Source organism: Piliocolobus tephrosceles, chromosome 7, assembly GCF_002776525.5.
Source record: "Piliocolobus tephrosceles isolate RC106 chromosome 7, ASM277652v3, whole genome shotgun sequence".
NCBI lineage: Eukaryota > Metazoa > Chordata > Mammalia > Primates > Cercopithecidae > Piliocolobus > Piliocolobus tephrosceles.
The window spans coordinates 99,639,224-99,656,488 of record NC_045440.1 but is presented as its reverse complement, the minus strand read 5'-3'; the positions used below and the strand labels follow the sequence as shown (position 1 = coordinate 99,656,488).

At 40.5% G+C, this 17,265-nt stretch overlaps 1 protein-coding gene across 2 annotated transcripts in view; it reads left to right on the top strand.

Moving 5' to 3' along the window:
- Window positions 1-11,198, top strand: part of LOC113224958 (glutamate-rich protein 5-like) — a 27,010-nt gene extending 15,812 nt beyond the window's left edge. Inside the window, exons 2-3 of one of the 2 annotated variants that reach the window (XM_026454959.1) lie at window positions 6,773-7,726; window positions 10,810-11,198. In XM_026454959.1, coding sequence (XP_026310744.1) covers window positions 6,773-7,726; window positions 10,810-10,922 — 1,067 coding nt within the window. In that variant the 3' untranslated portion in view covers window positions 10,923-11,198. The remainder of the gene's footprint in view (window positions 1-6,772; window positions 7,727-10,809) is intronic. The other variant, XM_026454960.1, reaches the window with a different exon arrangement.
- Window positions 11,199-17,265: the final 6,067 nt, after the last annotated feature.

The following is a 17,265-nucleotide window of genomic DNA, read 5'->3' as shown; positions in this document are numbered from 1 at the left end:
AAAAAAAAAAAAAAAAAAAAAAAAAAAAAAGAATGAAAGTGAATGGATATTGTGATCATGGGTGTAAATATTCTAGCTATGGCAAAAATCAACGGATCACTTGGACACTTAGGACACCATTTGTGGAGAAATCAATTTTCTCAAACTTTCACAAAGCTTTTTTTGGGAGAGAAAACTTAGACTGATAGCATAATATGTTTTTCAAAATGTAAAATTGTGTGGCTGTGTTTTGGGTGTGCCAGCACATTTTTTTCTGCGCAATTTTTGCTGTAGGAGAATGATGCCTTTAGAATGTACTCACTATTGGCACAGGTGGATGAAAATGGTTTGTCTCATTTAACTGACAGTACTAATCACTGTAATAACTATTTTACCAGAAAATATAATTTGGCAGACATCTGTGATTAGTACATTAACACATTTCTTGTTTTTTTTCCCTAAGGCAATTATCACCAGACCATCCTTTGTGTGATATCTAAATGCATTGTCTTCTCAGGATGAATTTCTTTTTAGACCTGAAAAATCACCTTGATTAAGTTGCCCTACTTGCAATTAATTTGAAGGCTTCATTCATGATGAGGTGGGGGGGGGATGGGGGAGGTGAAAAATAGCCCTCTCCTCAATTCTAATTGAGCCCTAAGTCTCATAAGGTTTTTCTTGAGTTCCGCTTCTCTATCTCCAGCTGTAATCCTTCTCTGCAGGAGGATTCACACCTAGTCCCCGAGGCAGGGTGGAGATGGAGATATTGACACACACACACACACACACCCCGCTACCCTCCTCATTTCCCTCCTCACAGGAACTTCTCTATAAAAACTGCCCCTTTCTCAAAACAGAAGACATATTTGTTAATAAGATAGAGAGCTCAGCTCCAGGCTGTTACATATGTTTCCAGCTAAGATTTATATGTTCAATAGCCTCCTGGATTTGCCACCAGGATGTACAATCTACAACCATCTACAAGATGCCATGCCCCAGCCTGAGCAATTCATGTCTCTTTCACTGGCCCAAATTCATCTATCCCTCTCTCCTTCCCCAGAACACATATTTTTAGAGGCAGGGTCTCTCTCCCTTGCCCAGGCTGAGTGCAGTGGCACAATCACAGCTCACTGCAGCCTTGAACTCCTGGGTCCAAGTGATCCTCCTCCATCAGGCTTGTAAGTAACTGGTACTACAGGTGCACACCACCGTGCCCAGTTAATTAAATTTTTTTTTTGTAGGAATCAGGTCTTGCTATATTGCCTAGGCTGGTCTTGAACTCCTAGCCTCAAGTGACCCTCCTGCCTTAGCCTCCCAAAGTTCTGGGATTACAGGCATGCTGTGCCTAGTCTATCCTATATTTTCTATCTCCAGCAACAGAGCTATGAACCAGTGTTTCTCTAGACCCTGCCTCTCTCTTCAGCCCCTGAACTGTCATTATATCCAGTCATTTTTACTTCTCATTTCTGAGTCCTATTTGCCCTGTGTCACTGGACACATTGACTTCTGTGTTGCCTGCCTCTAATTCATTCTACAGAGGGAAGTTTTTTGTTTTTTTTTTTTTTGAGATGAAGTCTCACTCTTATCCCCCAGGCTGGAGTGCAATGGTGCTATCTCGGCTCACTGCAACCTCTGCCTCCCGGGTTCAAGTGATTCTCCTGCCTCAGCCTCCCAAGTAGCTGGGATTACAGGTGCATTCAACCACGCCCGGCTAATTTTTGTTTTTTTAGTAGAGACAGGGTTTTACCATGTTGGCCGGGCTGGTCTCGAACTCCTGACCTCAGGTGATCCCCCCACCTCAGCCTCCCAAAGTGCTGGGATTACAGGCATGAGCCACTGCACCCAGCTGGGAGGTTTTTAAAATCCAGATTGGATTGATTCATTTCTCTGCTCACAATTCTTTATTTTAGTTATCTTTTATTTATTTTTATTTTTTAAAAATGATCAGTTTTTTGGAGGTATAATTGACATACAGTAAACTGTACACATTTATAGTGTACATTGTAGTAAACTCTGGTATATCTGTACACCATAGAAGCATCAGCACAATCAAGATTGTGCCCCTTTGAAATCTCCCTCCTGTCTACCCAATCCCAGTCTCCAGAGAGCCATGGTTCTGCTTTCTATCACTGTAGATAAGTTGGTATTTTCTAGAGTTTATATAAATGAAATCATATGCTATGTAATCTTTTTGTCTTCTTTTACTCAGCATAATTATTTGAAAATCATCCATGTTGTTGCACTTATCAGTTGTTCATTTCTTTTTTTATTACTGGGTCGTATTCCCTGGTGTGAACGTTCCACAGATTTTTTGGCCCATTCACCTGTTGATAGACATTTGGATTGTTTCCGGGTTTGGGCAGTCACAAATAAAGATGCTATGAACATTTGTGTATAAGTGTATGGACATGTGGTTTCTTTTCTCTTGGGAAAATACCTATAAGTTAAATGGCTGAGCAATATGGTGCATGTGTATTTATTTAACTTTTTAAAAAAAGTCCTGCTAGAAATTCTTATTCTTGGTGCCTTGAGGATAAAATCTAAACTCTTTAGCACCACCTGCAGGGCCCTCCCTGACCCGGCTTCTGCGCCAGCCTCCAGCCACACTATCCTTTCCTGAGTCCTCCAGTCTTCCCCGTGTGTTCTCCTGGAACTCATAGAAACTTTCTTTTTTTTCTTTTTTTTTTTTTTTTTGAGACGGAGTCTCGCTCTGTCGCCCAGGCTGGAGTGCAGTGGCAGGATCTCAGCTCACTGCAAGCTCCGCCTCCCGGGTTCACGCCATTCTCCTGCCTCAGCCTCCTGAGTAGCTGGGACTACAGGCGCCCGCCACCTCGCCCGGCTAGTTTTTTGTATTGTTTTAGTAGAGACGGGGTTTCACCGTGTAGGCCAGGATGGTCTCGATCTCCTGACCTCGTGATCCCCCCGTCTTGGCCTCCCAAAGTGCTGGGATTACAGGCTTGAGCCACCGCGCCCGGCCTCATAGAAACTTTCTGAGCACACTCAACTCATGTGTGACCTCTTGCCACTCTGAGTACACAGAGGTCACACAGCGTTTATCCCATGGGTTTGTTTTTGTTAGATTACTGCTTCTGATGGCTTCAGCTGTGGTACTAGAGCCTGTAGTTTTCATCTTTGTACGTAAACTGCTTTTGTACATCCCGTGTTTTCATTTGGAAAGTTTTCTTTTTTACATTATAAATAATCATTAAAGCATCTTCAGAGGTGTTGGTGAAGGTGGTAGATTGAAGATATGGATCTCATTTTGTGCCTTCCTGAAAACCACTAATATGACAGTAAAGAGATTTAAAAAAATAGTTTAAACCCACAGAAATGGGAAGAACAGGGAAAAGAAAGACAATAATACAACAATACTGGAGTTTAGGAAGCAGACAGACATGTGATAACTCTTTTAACATGCCAAGGAAAGCTCAATTTGATTAGCAGTAGAGAAAACTGGGAACCACCCTGGATACCACAGGCTCCTTAAAATGCTCCGGAGCTGGTGGCTTGGTACCTCAGTAAGTCCTTCCTCTTCATGAAGATTAAATTGATAGGCTGTTTGATATGAATACGTGTGTTCAAAAGAGAGAAAAATGGCAGTGAGTTGAATAAATGATAATACCTGAACTCCTAGGAAATGAAAAGGCATGACAATTATTAACTCGGGGAAAAATAAAAAATTGTAATAGCTTAATATATGGCTCAGTTCTTCATAAAAGACACAGTCATTATACCGACATATATATAATTGGATATTGGTATGATCCAAATTACAACATTACTATTTTAAATAATTAATGTACAGTCACGAACTGAAAGGAAATGTGGGCCGGGCGCGGTGGCTCACGCCTGTAATCCCAACACTTTGGGAGGCCAAGACGGGCGGATCACGAGGTCAGGAGATCGAGACCATCCTGGCTAACACGGTGAAACCCCGTCTCTACTAAAAATACAAATAAATTAGCTGGGCGTGGTGGCGGGAGCCTGTAGTCCCAGCTACTCCGGAGGCTGAGGCAGGAGAGTGGCGTGAACCCGGGAGGCGGAGCTTGCAGTGAGCTGAGATCTGGCCACTGCACTCCAGCCTGGGTGACAGAGTGAGACTCGGTTGTGACTAAGCGACTTATAGAGAAATGCCACACTTTGAGACAAATTAAAGAGTCCTTTATTTGCCGGCGTCCGAGAGGCAGCTAACGCTCAAAATTCTCTGGGCGCCGAGGAAGGGGCTAGTTTTGTTTTTATACCGTGGTCTAAGTAGGGGAGGGAGGATTTTAGCTGAAGCAATTTTTACAGAAGCAGAACTGGCAAAAAGTTAAAAAATCAATTGGTTACAAATACAGTTACAAAAAAATAAACAGTTCCAGGTGCAGGGGCTTAAACTATCACAGTGATGAATGCAGGGGTTTGGGTGCCATGCACCAAGCGCGTTCCCTGGAGCTGCTGGTGCAGCTTGCCTCAATATCTTATCAGTAGGTGCATTCCTGGACGTGCTTTGAGTCAGTTTTACACTAGGTGTGCCTTAAGGGAAGGAGGTGAAAGGGAGCTGCAAGTGAAGAAACTAAAAATGGAGTCTGACTGTCTCTCTCTCTGCTGGGAGAGAGTCACTCAGGTAAAACAAGGTAGGGTGTCACCACTCTCTCGAAAAAAAAAAAAAAAAAAAAAAAAGGAAATGTGAATGTGTAACAGGAGAGAGTGGCTGGTGGTCGAGGAGAATAGGAAAAGAGCTAAGTTTTTATCTTCCAGAGTAAAAGTTAATTGAGTAGGGCGTGGTGGCTTACACCTATAATCCCAGCATTTTGGGAGGTCAAGGCTGGTGGATCACTTGAGCCCAGGAGTTTGAGATCAGCCTGGGCAACTTGAACAGCATGGGACCACATCGCTATTAAAAAAAAAAAAAAAAAAAAAAAAAAAGTTAATTGAAAGGCCCAAACTGAAAAATCCTGAAGCACAATTCATTTAGCAACATAGAAAAAAATATTCCTCCAAAACAGCTAAAACAATTAGCTTCTATAAGCGAATTATTGCTTCTATAAGCAAATATTTCTTTTTTAGAAGGGGAAATGGGAGAGGAGACCTGAGTATTACTTGTCTTTAGCTTACACTAGATAAGCAGATAACTCTAAACTGCATGCACATATGACAGGTGGATGGTAACTTAGTGGGAAAAAAGAAAAGAAGAAAAACAATCTTTGGGGAAAAAAAGAAGAGGAAAAAGATCCCCTAGAGACCCACTTTCACTTTTGACTTATTTTCTTCCAGTTTCCTCCCTGCTCATTTGTGATTTATTTTCCCTCTTTTGCCCTTCCTCCCCTGCCTGCCTTTCTTTCAACATTGCTGTAATCATACTTTATATGAAATTGATAGCTAACTTGTTCAGCACTTAATCGCACAGTAGACTTTGGGTTAATAAGTACTTTATATGCAATACTTTATTTGATCAACCCAATCATGAGTGATTTCTCAAGTTATTGTATCATAATTATTTTCTTATTTTAGCATCTGGTCTTCATAATCATCTTTTTCATGGTATAATAATATTCCATGGTATGGAATATTTATCCATTCTCTAACTTATTAGACTTTTAAGTTGTTTTCTAGCTTTTGCTGCTATAAAGAACACTGTGGGGTGGGTGTGGTGGCTCATGCCTATAAATCCTAGGACTTTGGGAGGCTACAGCAGGAGAATCACTTGAGCCCAGGAGTTCAAGACCAGCCTGGGCAACATAGCGAGATCCTGTCTCTTTAAACAGAAAAGTAAAACAAAAATAAAAACATGGAAGAATATTGGGATTATATATATATATACACACACATATATATTCTCTCCCAAAGCATCTACATAGGTTTATGCTTTTAGAATAAATTTTCAAGAAGTAAAACGACGACAACAAAAATTTCCAGAAGTAGAACTTCTGGGCCAAAGAGTATCAACATTTTGCCAATCTTAAATATATTTCTTATCTTTAACTATCCAGCGCACTTTTGCATCCTTTAAACTATCATGCCTCATGCAACTCTGAGATCAATATGAGGGAAAGAAGAGAGATTCACTGCTGTTTTAGAGACAAGATCATTGGGAGCTAAGTTTCCAAGCTCATACAGTTGGAACAATGGCCACAAGTAAAATGCATGTTTCCCTACTTTCTGTTGATTTCTTTTCCCACTGTGTCCCCCAAATGACATGCAACTCAGGCTGAACTGTCTCTGCTACTTCCCTTCTCAGACATCTTAGCCTTTACCTATTAGGGCTTCTCTGCCACAGTCCCTTTTCCATTTGCTGGGGGCTTTTCTGTGTTAGAAGGAAAGTAAGACCTCTCTAGCAGCCCAAGGACCTCACATCATGAAATCTTCTAAGTTTAGGAATCTTCTATTGCCCTCCCCCCTGCAAAAAATGGAAAAAAAATTTCAAAAAAAAAAAAAAAAAAAAAAAGGAAACCTTCTAGGTTTCAAGATGAGAAAGTGTGAGACAAGGAAAAGAACAGAGAAACAAAGTGGAGTAAGCTCAGTTAGAATCTGGGACAGGAGCCATGAAAAGATGCACAAGGAGCACACAGGACAAAACTGTGGTTTTGGAGGACTTCAGAGCTTAAGATGAAATGTTTGAGATGAAGACAATGAAGGGATTTGACTTGGAGAGTGTTAGGGTCATGGTATGGCCTTTCTGTACTCAGATATACTTGGAACTGTCTTGAACTGTTAAATCTACTTTGTGATGTCAATTCACTTTTCAAGATAAAACTAAACAATAATTTGTGTTTTCTCTTTTCTTTTTATTTTTCAAATGAATAACTAAAAGTAACTTCAAATGAGCATTTTTCACCCGCAGAAGAAAGTGGGTCCTGCTTTGCCCAACCAAAGCCACATACATTGGGAAGAGAATCTACTGTTGATGGCAATGTACAAAGGGAAAGCCATCCTCCCTTACAAAAGCTCAAGGTTTCAGCAGAGCCTACAGCGAATGGTGTTAAACTCCTCCAAGAGCAGTCCCTGGCCAAGGACGTAGCCCCTGGAAGGAATGCTGCAGACCAATCAGGGTCCACAGAAAAGACTCAGCCTGGAGAGGGACTGAAGGAATCTGGGCCACCTCAGCCAGGTGGCAAAGAGGATGCCTCAGCAGCAGAAGGAAAGAAGAAAGATACAGGAGCAGGGACAGAGGCTGAGCCTCTAAAAGGAAATGCTGAAGCTGAGCCTTTAGGACCAGAAGCCAAGGGTCAGCCTTTGGGGACAGGAGGAGAGAAGGAGTCCCTCAGAGCAGTGGAGGCCACTGAGAATCCACAAACTGCTGCAGAGATGAAGCCTCTAGGAACAACTGGGAATGTTCAGCCTCTGCAAACAGCTGGAGAGCTACAACCTCAGGGCACAATGGGAAAGGATGAGCAGGCCCCGCTTCTAGAAGCAATTTCCAAAGAGAACGAATCTCCAGAAATATTGGAAGGAAGTCAGTTTGTGGAAACAGCTGAAGAGCAGCAACTTCAGGCAACATTGGGAAAAGAGGAGCAGCCCCAGCTTCTAGAAACAATTCCTAAAGAGAATGTAACACCAGAAATATTGGACAGAAGTCAGCTTGTGGAAAAGCCTGTTATGAATGATCCACTCCATAAAACTCCTGAAAGTCCAGGAAACATGGAGCAGATTCAATCTGAAGGAATAGTTGGAAGCATGGAACATCCAGCACGAAATGTAGAGACAGGAGCATATGTGGAAATGGTCAGGAACATCCATACTAATGAAGAGGACCAACACATTGAAGGTAAAAGTTATGCTGGCAAACCTTCTGGATGTTTAGATGTGTTCCATAGGAGACCAGCTCTGGCGGGTGGGGTGGGGTGACTGACACACAGTACCTGAAGTCACTTTCAGGTGGTTGAAGTTCGTTTGACCAAACCAAAAAGGCTTCTATGCCTGGGAAAGAGGCATTCAATTAATGCTCAGTTTATCAGCAAAACTTTTCCGAAACATCATCTCTGTTCAAAATTTTAACCTAGTGTTTAAATAGTGTCTAACTTTGAAGGCAACGTGTGAAACTGTCTGAATTTTTCCAAGTTGATGCTTCATCAGGCCCCATGTATGAAATAAGGATCCAAAGTAAAGGTGAATAGATGATTACTGGAGGAATTCACCTTCCAATGAAATGGTATATACATAATGGATCTTAGAATGTTATTTTCATCTTTGTGAAGCTTATCTTAGAAAATGACTGTCAGGTCAGGGTGCAGTGGCTCACATCTGTAATCCCAGCACTTCAGGAGGCAGAGGGGGGAGGATAGCTTGAGCCCAGCAGTTCATGACCTGCCTGGACAACATAGTGAGACCTCGTTCTCCAAAAAAAAAAAAAAAAAAAAAAGAAAAAAGAAAATGACTGTCAGTCTGCTCTTGTTCTTCTGTAGTTTTAAAATCTGTATTAGAAGACCAGAGAAAATGTACTATGTCTTAGCATATAGTGTTTTAAAATTTTAAATGTATTTTACCAGCATAAAACAAATGATGTTTACAGTGTTCTTTATTGGTATTATAATTTAAGAAAATATTTTCTTCTGGGGTATGATTTACATTTTGGTAAATTTTAGCGTCACAGTTCAGTATAATTAAGTGAAGCATTCATTATAATCATCCATCTGTTTTTTTTTAATTCTTTCATTTTATTTATTTATTTATTTATTGAGATGGAGTCTCGCTCTGTTGCCCAGGCTGGAGTGCCGTGGTGCAATCTCGGCTCACTGCAACCTCCGCCTTCTGGGTTCAAGCGATTCTCCTGCCTCAGCCTCCCGAGGAGCTGGGACTACAGGTGCACACCACCATGCCCAGCTACTTTTTGTATTTTTAGTAGAGACGAGGTTTCACCATGTTGGTCAGGCTGGTCTCCAACTCCTGACCTCATGATCCGCTGCCTCGGCCTCCCAAAGTGCTGGGATTACAGGCATGAGCCACTGCGTCTGGCCAATTCTTTCATTTATTAACTGAACATATGCTAGGTGCTGAGATGCAGACTGAGGAAGAGTCAGTCTCTGTCCTCAAGGGACTCACTGTCTAGTGTGGGAAGGCAGGATGTGCGTGCATCACCATAGTCTGTTGTGGGAACTGCTTTCCTAAGAATGTGTAAGAAGTGCTCTGGGAACAACTTGGGAGAGGCAAATAAAAGCAGATAGTTTTTACATCAGGATTGGCAAACTCAAAAGTCTTTAGGTCTAGGATACTGAAAATGAGTGAGGTGAAGGACACTCGTCATACCGTGGGCGCCCAGGGGACCTTGGCAAACAGGAGAGCACAGCCTTGTCAAAAGAGGAAGCTCTGCACTGCTCCAGCCATGGAACTAGAGCCAATGTTGCCAAAGCCAACTACTCAGGGAAACAGGGTTGTATGCGCAATGTCCAGACTTGTTAGTGTTGGCTGTCTGTAAATGTTTAACGATTGTATTTAAACACATAATGGCCAAGCCAGACAGGTTTGGGGGCACCCGTAGACTACCCTTTGATTTACTTACAAATTAGTCCTGCTTGCTTTCTCTTTTCTTCTTTCTTTTCTTTTCCTTTCTCTTTCTTTCTTTTCTTTTCTTTCTTTCCTCCCTCCCTCCCTCTCTCTCTCTTTCTCCCTCTCTCTCTCTTTCTCTCTTTCTTTTTCTTTCTTCAGAGACAAGATCTTCAAGCTGGAGTGCAGTGATACAGTCATAGCTCACTATAATCTCCAACTCCTGGACTCAAGGGATCCTCTTGCCCCAGCTCCCAAGTAGCTATAGAACTACAGGAATGTGCCACCTTGCCTGGCTACTTTTTTTTCTTTTAAAAAATTATTATTATTATTATTGAGACAGAGTCTTGCTCTGTTACCCAGGCTGGAGTGCAGTGGTATTCTTAGCTCATTGTAACTTCTGCCTCCCAGGCTCAATACATTCTCCCTCCTCAGCCTCCTGAGTAGCTGGGCGCCACCATCCCTGGCTAATTTTTGTATTTTTTGTAAAGACAAGGTTTTACCATGTTGGCCAGGCTGGTCTCAGACTCCTAGGCTCAAGCCATCTGCCTGCCTCAGCTTTCCAAAGTGCTGGAATTATAGGCGTGAGGCACCACACCCAACTGCCCAGCTAATTTTTGAAAAATATTTTGTAAAGACAGGAGGTCTTGTTGCCCAGGCTGGTCTTGAACTCCTGGCCTCAAGTGATCCTCTTGCCTCAGCTTCCCAAAGCATTGGGATTACAGGTGTGAACCATCACACCTGGTCATGAACTTTCTATTGTAACATGTTCTACCGCCATTTCTTTGGTAATTTTGCATCCTGATTTTATAGAGAGAATTTATTTCATAAGAGTATGCCAAGACTTGAGATGTTAATTGACTTGACATCAGCCATTCAGAGGCTCTGAGAGAATCGAGATGATTACTTTTCTTTTTCTTTTCCTTTTTTTTTTTTTTTTTTAGACAGGGTCTTCTTCTGTCTCCCAGACTGGAGTGCAGTGGTGTGATCTCGGCTCATGGCAACTTCTGCCTCCTGGTTTCAAGTGATTCTCTTGCCTCAGCCTCCCGAGTAGCTGGGATTACAGGCTTGTGCCACCATGCCCAGCTAATTTTTGTATTTTTAGTAGAGATGGGGTTTCATTACTTTGGGCCAGGCTCCTGAACTCCTGACCTCAGGCAATCCACCTTCCTCGGCCTCCCAAGGTGTCGGATTACAGGTGTGAGCCCCTGTGCCCAGCCGAGATGATTACTTTTCTTGATACCCCCAGATAAACTTACTGTTTAGACCTAAAGATCAAGAACTGCCCCCCATTGGAGACAAACTGTGGGATAATTTGTTAACTCTAAATAAGTGTCTCTTAGTATCTCCTTTGGTTACTTTTTCCAGGTGAGACAGGGGAAAAGGTGGAAACAGAGATGGAGAATGAGAAAGTGAGGGAAGGGGCTGAAACCAAAGAAGAAGAAACAGGAGAAGCGGTGAACCTTTCAACAGCCACATAGCTAGAAGAGTGAACCCACACAGCGCGTTATCACAGAGAAGACAAAAATGGTAGTGAAGCTTGTGGTTATGTATCTTATCTTTCTATATTTACATGTATTCTGTAAGGAGTGCGGTTATAGAGAGACTGTTGGAACCACAAGAAGGATGTTTCCATGTTCTTGATTATATTGTTCTACAAAACTGCTAAGCCATGAACAGTTTTCTTAGCTACTTAGAATGGTTATACATTTAAAACGATAAAAAACAAAGCCAATAAAAATTATGTGATTATTTAAGAGTGTGAGGGTGACTTTCTTCATTGTGGCCATGGGGCCATTCAGTATAGAAAATGGGACCCTAAAAAGAAAGTGTAAACCTTTAGGTACAGGTGGCTAGAGAAAGGAATTAGCGAATTTTAGGGAACTCACAATAATAAAGTCACACAGTCATAATCATGATGGAATGAGAATGAACAACAGCAAAAATAATAGGATGAACTATACCAAATATTTCTGTTTTGTTACAGAATTCAGAACTGATAAGAACCTTAGGAAATATGTCATCTACACACTTGCTCTCCTTTAAGGTTGTCAACTACCACAGATCCTTATTTATCATGGAATATTAAATATGTTAACAGAATCCTTTGCAAAGGATGGCAAACTCTGGTGCTATCACAAGGTTAGGCATTTTTCACGATGAAAGGCTACACATTTTCCATGTGCCATTTTGAATCAGCTGTTGATTTTATATTCACGTGAGGTTTTTCAATTGTTGTTATCCTTTTGAATAACATTAAAAGTATTTTTAATTAATTCACTTTTAAATGTATTTTGGAGACAATAAACAGCAAGGATTAAAACCTTGTTTTATGTTTGTGTAGAGTCTACCTTGCTGTTTATGTAGAGTCTACTCCTGGGCTCTATTCTTTTTTTTTTTTTTGGGAGACGGAGTCTTGCTCTGTTACCCAGGCTGGCGTGCAGTGGTATGATCTCGGCTCACTGCAATCTCCGTCTCCCGAGTTCAAGCAATTCTCCTGCCTCAGCCTCCTGAATAGCTGGGATTACAGGCGCCCGCTACCATGCCAAGCTAAATTTTGTATTTTTAGTAGAGGCGGGGATTCACCATGCTGGCCAGGCTGGTCTTGAACTCCTGACCTCGTGATCTGCCCGCCTCAGCCTCCCAAAGTGCTGCGATTACAGGTGTGAGCCATTGCACCCAGCCACTCTATTCTTTTTTAGATGACTGCAATTTAATGGTAGGCTTTAGCGGTGGAAAAAGGCTAAGAAATCAAGATTTTAGAAACATTTATGATATTTCTTTAGTGATGCACCACAGAGTCAGTTTTTGAGAATTCTTCCAAAGTTGGCAAGGGATTTTGGCAAGTGATTGTATGTAAGTAATGAAAATAATAGTTAACTTGCCCACCAGTGAGTGCCTTGTGTTTTTGAGTATCAGAATAGTATTCTGGAAATATTTTGTTTATTTATCTTGCTTGTAAATGTGTATTTTTCTTTTAAAAAAAATCCTGTTGGCCGGGCACGGTGGCTCAAGCCTGTAATCCCAGCACTTTGGGAGGCCGAGGAGGGCGGATCAGGAGGTCAGGAGATCGAGACCATCCTGGCTAACACGGTGAAACCCCGTCTCTACTAAAAAATACAAAAAACTAGCCGGGCGAGGTGGCGGATGCCTGTAGTCCCAGCTACTCAGGAGGCTGAGGCAGGAGAATGGCGTAAACCCGGGAGGCGGAGCTTGCAGTGAGCTGTGATCCGGCGGCTGCACTCCAGCCTGGGCGACAGAGCGAGACTCCGTCTCAAAAAAAAAAAAAAAGAAAATCCTGCTATTTCCCAAATAAATCCTTATATTTTTAAGGTAACTGCTCAGATGAATTAATTAGTCTCTTTATTTTTATTTTTTATTTTTTGAGAGACAGTCTTGCTTTGTTGCCCAGGCTACAGTGTAGTGATGTGATCATGGCTGAATGCAAGCTTGACCTCCTGGGTTCAAGCAATCCTTCCACCTCACCTGTCCTGAGTAACTGGGACTACAGGCATGTGCCACCATGCCTGGCTAATTTTTGTATTTTTAGTAGAGACAGGGTTTTACAATGTTGCCAAGGCTGGTCTCGAACTCCTGAGCTCAAGCAATTCACCTGCCTCAGTCTCCCAAAGTGCTGGGACTACACGCATGAGCCACCCAGCCTAACTAGTCTCTTACTTTAGCTTCTACATTAAAATAACTACTAAGATGGCCTATAATTAATTATAAGAATACAGGATTAAAAAAAAAAAAAGAATACAGGATACAGGGAAAAATATATTCTCTTGATTCTAATTTTAATATTCATTTATGTTCTGACTGTAAAGTGCCGAGGAAGACAATAAAAGGAGCTCCTTGAGGAGATGACATCATCCTTTCTGCAAAGTAAAGGCACTGGAATGTGATTGCATTGAAAGCAAGCACTGTGTTTTATGCATTTTTGAATTCAGGCATTTAGCTCCTTTAATGGAATATGGTAGGTACTTGGAAAATATTTGTTGAATCAGTAAATGAATAACAAATACCAAGGAGTCCCATTTAAACTTAATTCATTAAAAAATAATACATATGAAAATATAAATTTGGCCAGGCATGGTGGCTCACACCTGTAATCCCAGCACTTTGGGAGTCCAAAGCAGTGGATCTCTTGAGTCCAAGAGTTCAAGACCAGCCTGGGCAACAGGTGAGCAACATGGTGAGACCCTGTCTCTACAAAAAGTATAAAAAATTAGGTGGGCATGACGGCATGTGACTGTAGTCCCAGCTACTCAGGAGGCTGAGACTCAAATCATTTATTTTCATAAAATTTTGGAAATTTTAAAAAATTTTTAAAAAATTTCTGGTAGTTTCTCTACTTTTGTCTTTATCCTTTAATGTAGTTACTAAAATATTTTTGGAAACTTTTAAAAAATTCTTTTAGATAATATTCAATTTTAACATTAAAAGCCTATAAGAAAAATTTAAATATTTCACAATATCTGAACATTCCAAAATTTAAATAGTCCATCAAAATAAGCTGTTAATTTTAAAAAGTAATAAATATCTATGGTAAAAGTCAAATACAGAAGGGTATAAAATAGGTAGTGAAGTTTCCTTCCCATATCCTTTAGTCCTTCCATGAGAAAATAATATGTCTTGTGTATACTTCCAGAAAAAAAGGGCATATGTATATACCAGGCTATATGTATATGCTAAAATATAAATATATATTTACATATCTACATTTTAACTTTTTTATAGATGGGGTTTTGCTATGTTGTCTATGCTGGTCTTGAATTCTTGGCCTCAAGTGACCCTTCTGCCTGGGTCTCCCAAAGTGCTATAATTACAGGCATGAGCCACCACGCTCAGCCTACATATCCACATTTTATTTTATTTTATTATTTATTTATTTTCCCATCATCAATATTTATTGAGCATTTACAGTGTACTAGGCACAATAGAACATACAGAAAACATTGTCCCTGCTCTTGAGGAGCTTACATTCTAAAAGAAAAAAATACACCTCTTTTAAAATGGCATTTTTGTTTGATGTTTTCTGCAAAGTACTGAGGAAATATTTTGTTAAAGTGAGCTTTGGGTATAACTTAGCCCCATCATTATTTAGAGAAGAGAGGAAGAAGAAGGAGGAAGGATTTTAAAGGCAGACAATGACAGACCATTCAGGATAGGTAGGGTTTTAAAGGGAGATAAACACAATCTCATCAACTAAAGAGATATTTGCTGCAGTAAATAGGATGAGGGAAATAGTCTGTGGGGTGCAAGCAAAGGAAGCAGGGTGTCTTAGACATTGAGTGGGGCCAGAAAGATCATGCGGCCTTTTCCCAAGTACATGGCCACCAAGTAGGAATGGTTGGTGACAAGACAGAAGGCTAAAAAAGGAAGGTAATTTTGTACACCGGACAAATAGAAAGACTAAAGGATCAAAATCGAAGACAGGCTATAAGAATATCAAGAAATTCTTAAAAACCAAAAAGTGATTTGGAAGCACAAAACTTATAGTTAATGCTACCCAATGTCATGATGGGCCAAGAACATTGTGGCTTCCTAAGTTAGAAAATGCCATAGACCAAAATTTTAAATGGAACATATTATATTGTTTTCTAATCAATCTCCCCCTCTCCCAGAAAAAATAGGAACTCATTTTTTTCAGTGTGGGGAGGAAGAGAGGGGATCATGGGACATGGAAACAGTAGTTATATTAGTAGTATTTTTGTTGTTATTTTGTGTTTAAACTTGGTAAAAGCCCATTAGCTGCCAAGAGGGAATAAGGAATAAATTTCAAAAATTGTACAATTTCCTTTAGAGAAGTTTCAGAACCAAAAGACTAACTTACATGAAAAGCTGTAGAGAAAGTAGTTGAAAAGTCCATTCATAAAACTTTTATTCCACTTACATGAATTTAATACACGTGTTCTTAACGATTATGCTTGGCTTGTTCATGAAAATTTCATAAGACATTAAACAAAGCTAGCCATCATCTCAAGGTATTTCCCTGTTAACTATTTTTACAGCACATGCATGTTAGGCAAGTATCAAAAAAAAAAAAAAAAAAAAAAAAAAATCACAAAAGCAAAAAACCTAAAGAAAAGTTAAATACATGAGTTTTTGTTTTACTGTGCTTGATATACATGAAGTAATGAATATCAAGCAATTCATTTTTACTGCATCTTTACTTTTACATTTGTTCTTAGGTTGCCTAAAATATTTAAATACAAATAAAATGAGTATAGCAAAAATAATGAAAGCTAACAGCAGGTAACTTTACAAATAATGGAATGTGAACCATTTCTGCCCTTATCCAGAGTAAAATGGGTCACAACTTTGTCTAAAGGAACACTTCTGCAGCTGTAGTCAAAGGTGTGCACATTGAGATTGAGTGTTCCACAGATACACATGGTTTAACCTGTGGTGTCCATGGGGTATGTTTCTACCACAGCCTTCTAAGTGCTCCAGACCTTAAAGTACCCACAATTACTACACCTGTGACTGGAACCAATGCTCCCTTTTATTCCCCACCAGGACAAACCAATATGTAGGCAGTTTTCTTTGCTTAGACATGGAAGCGGTTTTACACTGGTCCTGGTGAAGACACAATGTACCAAAAGTACTATGCCAAACATTTATAACTTGTATAAAAATTCCACATCCCCATATTGGCCACCTCAAGATGAAAACAGATAACTCCCTAGTGTTAACTGGCTCTACTCTCCTAATATTAAACATAAGAACCACATGGGAAATATAGAAATTCTAATAGAAGTAACATAAACCTGTCACAAATTGTAAACAAAAAACTGTTTGTGGGACAGCATGGATGGCAAATGGTCTACTGTGTAAATTTTAGAATGAGGCAGACAAAAGTTGGAAGACCGGTTAATTTTCCCCTCCTTCTCCTGCTTCAGCTTTGTCTTCTTGGGTATCCGATGTCCACAATGTCAAATTGTCTCTCAGTAATTGCATTATTAGCATGCTGTTTTTGTATGACTCTTCACTTAATGTATCAAGTTCAGCAATGGCTTCATCAAAAGCTGTCTTTGCAAGAGAGCAGGCTTTCTCTGGGGAGTTCAGAATCTCATAATAGAACACAGAGAAGTTAAGGGCGAGACCCAGTCTGATAGGCTACATATCCACATTTTAAACACAAATGACAATTTACATAGCCCTTGTACTGTGAAAACTGCATGTAAAACCACTGATTGATCCTTTCCTATGTTAGAAATTTTTCCTTTTGCTTAAGACTGAGTCTTAACAAAGCAAAACGTATTCTGATCCTAGGTCCCCAGACCCTGAAAGGAGATGACCGGTTTTGTCCTCAGATTCAAAATGCACAACAAGATGGACAAATGCACAAGATGGACAACTCTCTATGAGTTGTTCACAGAGAAACTGCCAGCAGGGCTGGATTTTTCTATCCCTGGGGTGCTGTGCAACCACTTTGTAGTTCAGTTGTGTTCTTTTAATTAAGATAATTTGATTATTTCTGTACCTAATGTACCTCTAACTGGGATGGAAATGAACAAATTTCCCAATTCTCATTCTTGGGAGTGAACATTTGCATTTACCAGCAGGGGGTGCCAGTTTGCAAATCTAGGAAATACCCAGACCAGACTCAAATTCTTGGCCAGAAGGGCCAACCCCTGAGGAACCCACAGGGTATAAATGTGTAATCAATGGCTGGATGTGGTGGCCCACACCTGTAATCCTAGCCCTTTGGGAGGCCAAGGCAGGAAAATCGCTTGAGCCCAGGAGTTCGGGACCAGCCCGGGCAACATAGGGAGACCCTGTCTCTACAGTAAATAAATAAATAAATAAATACTTTTA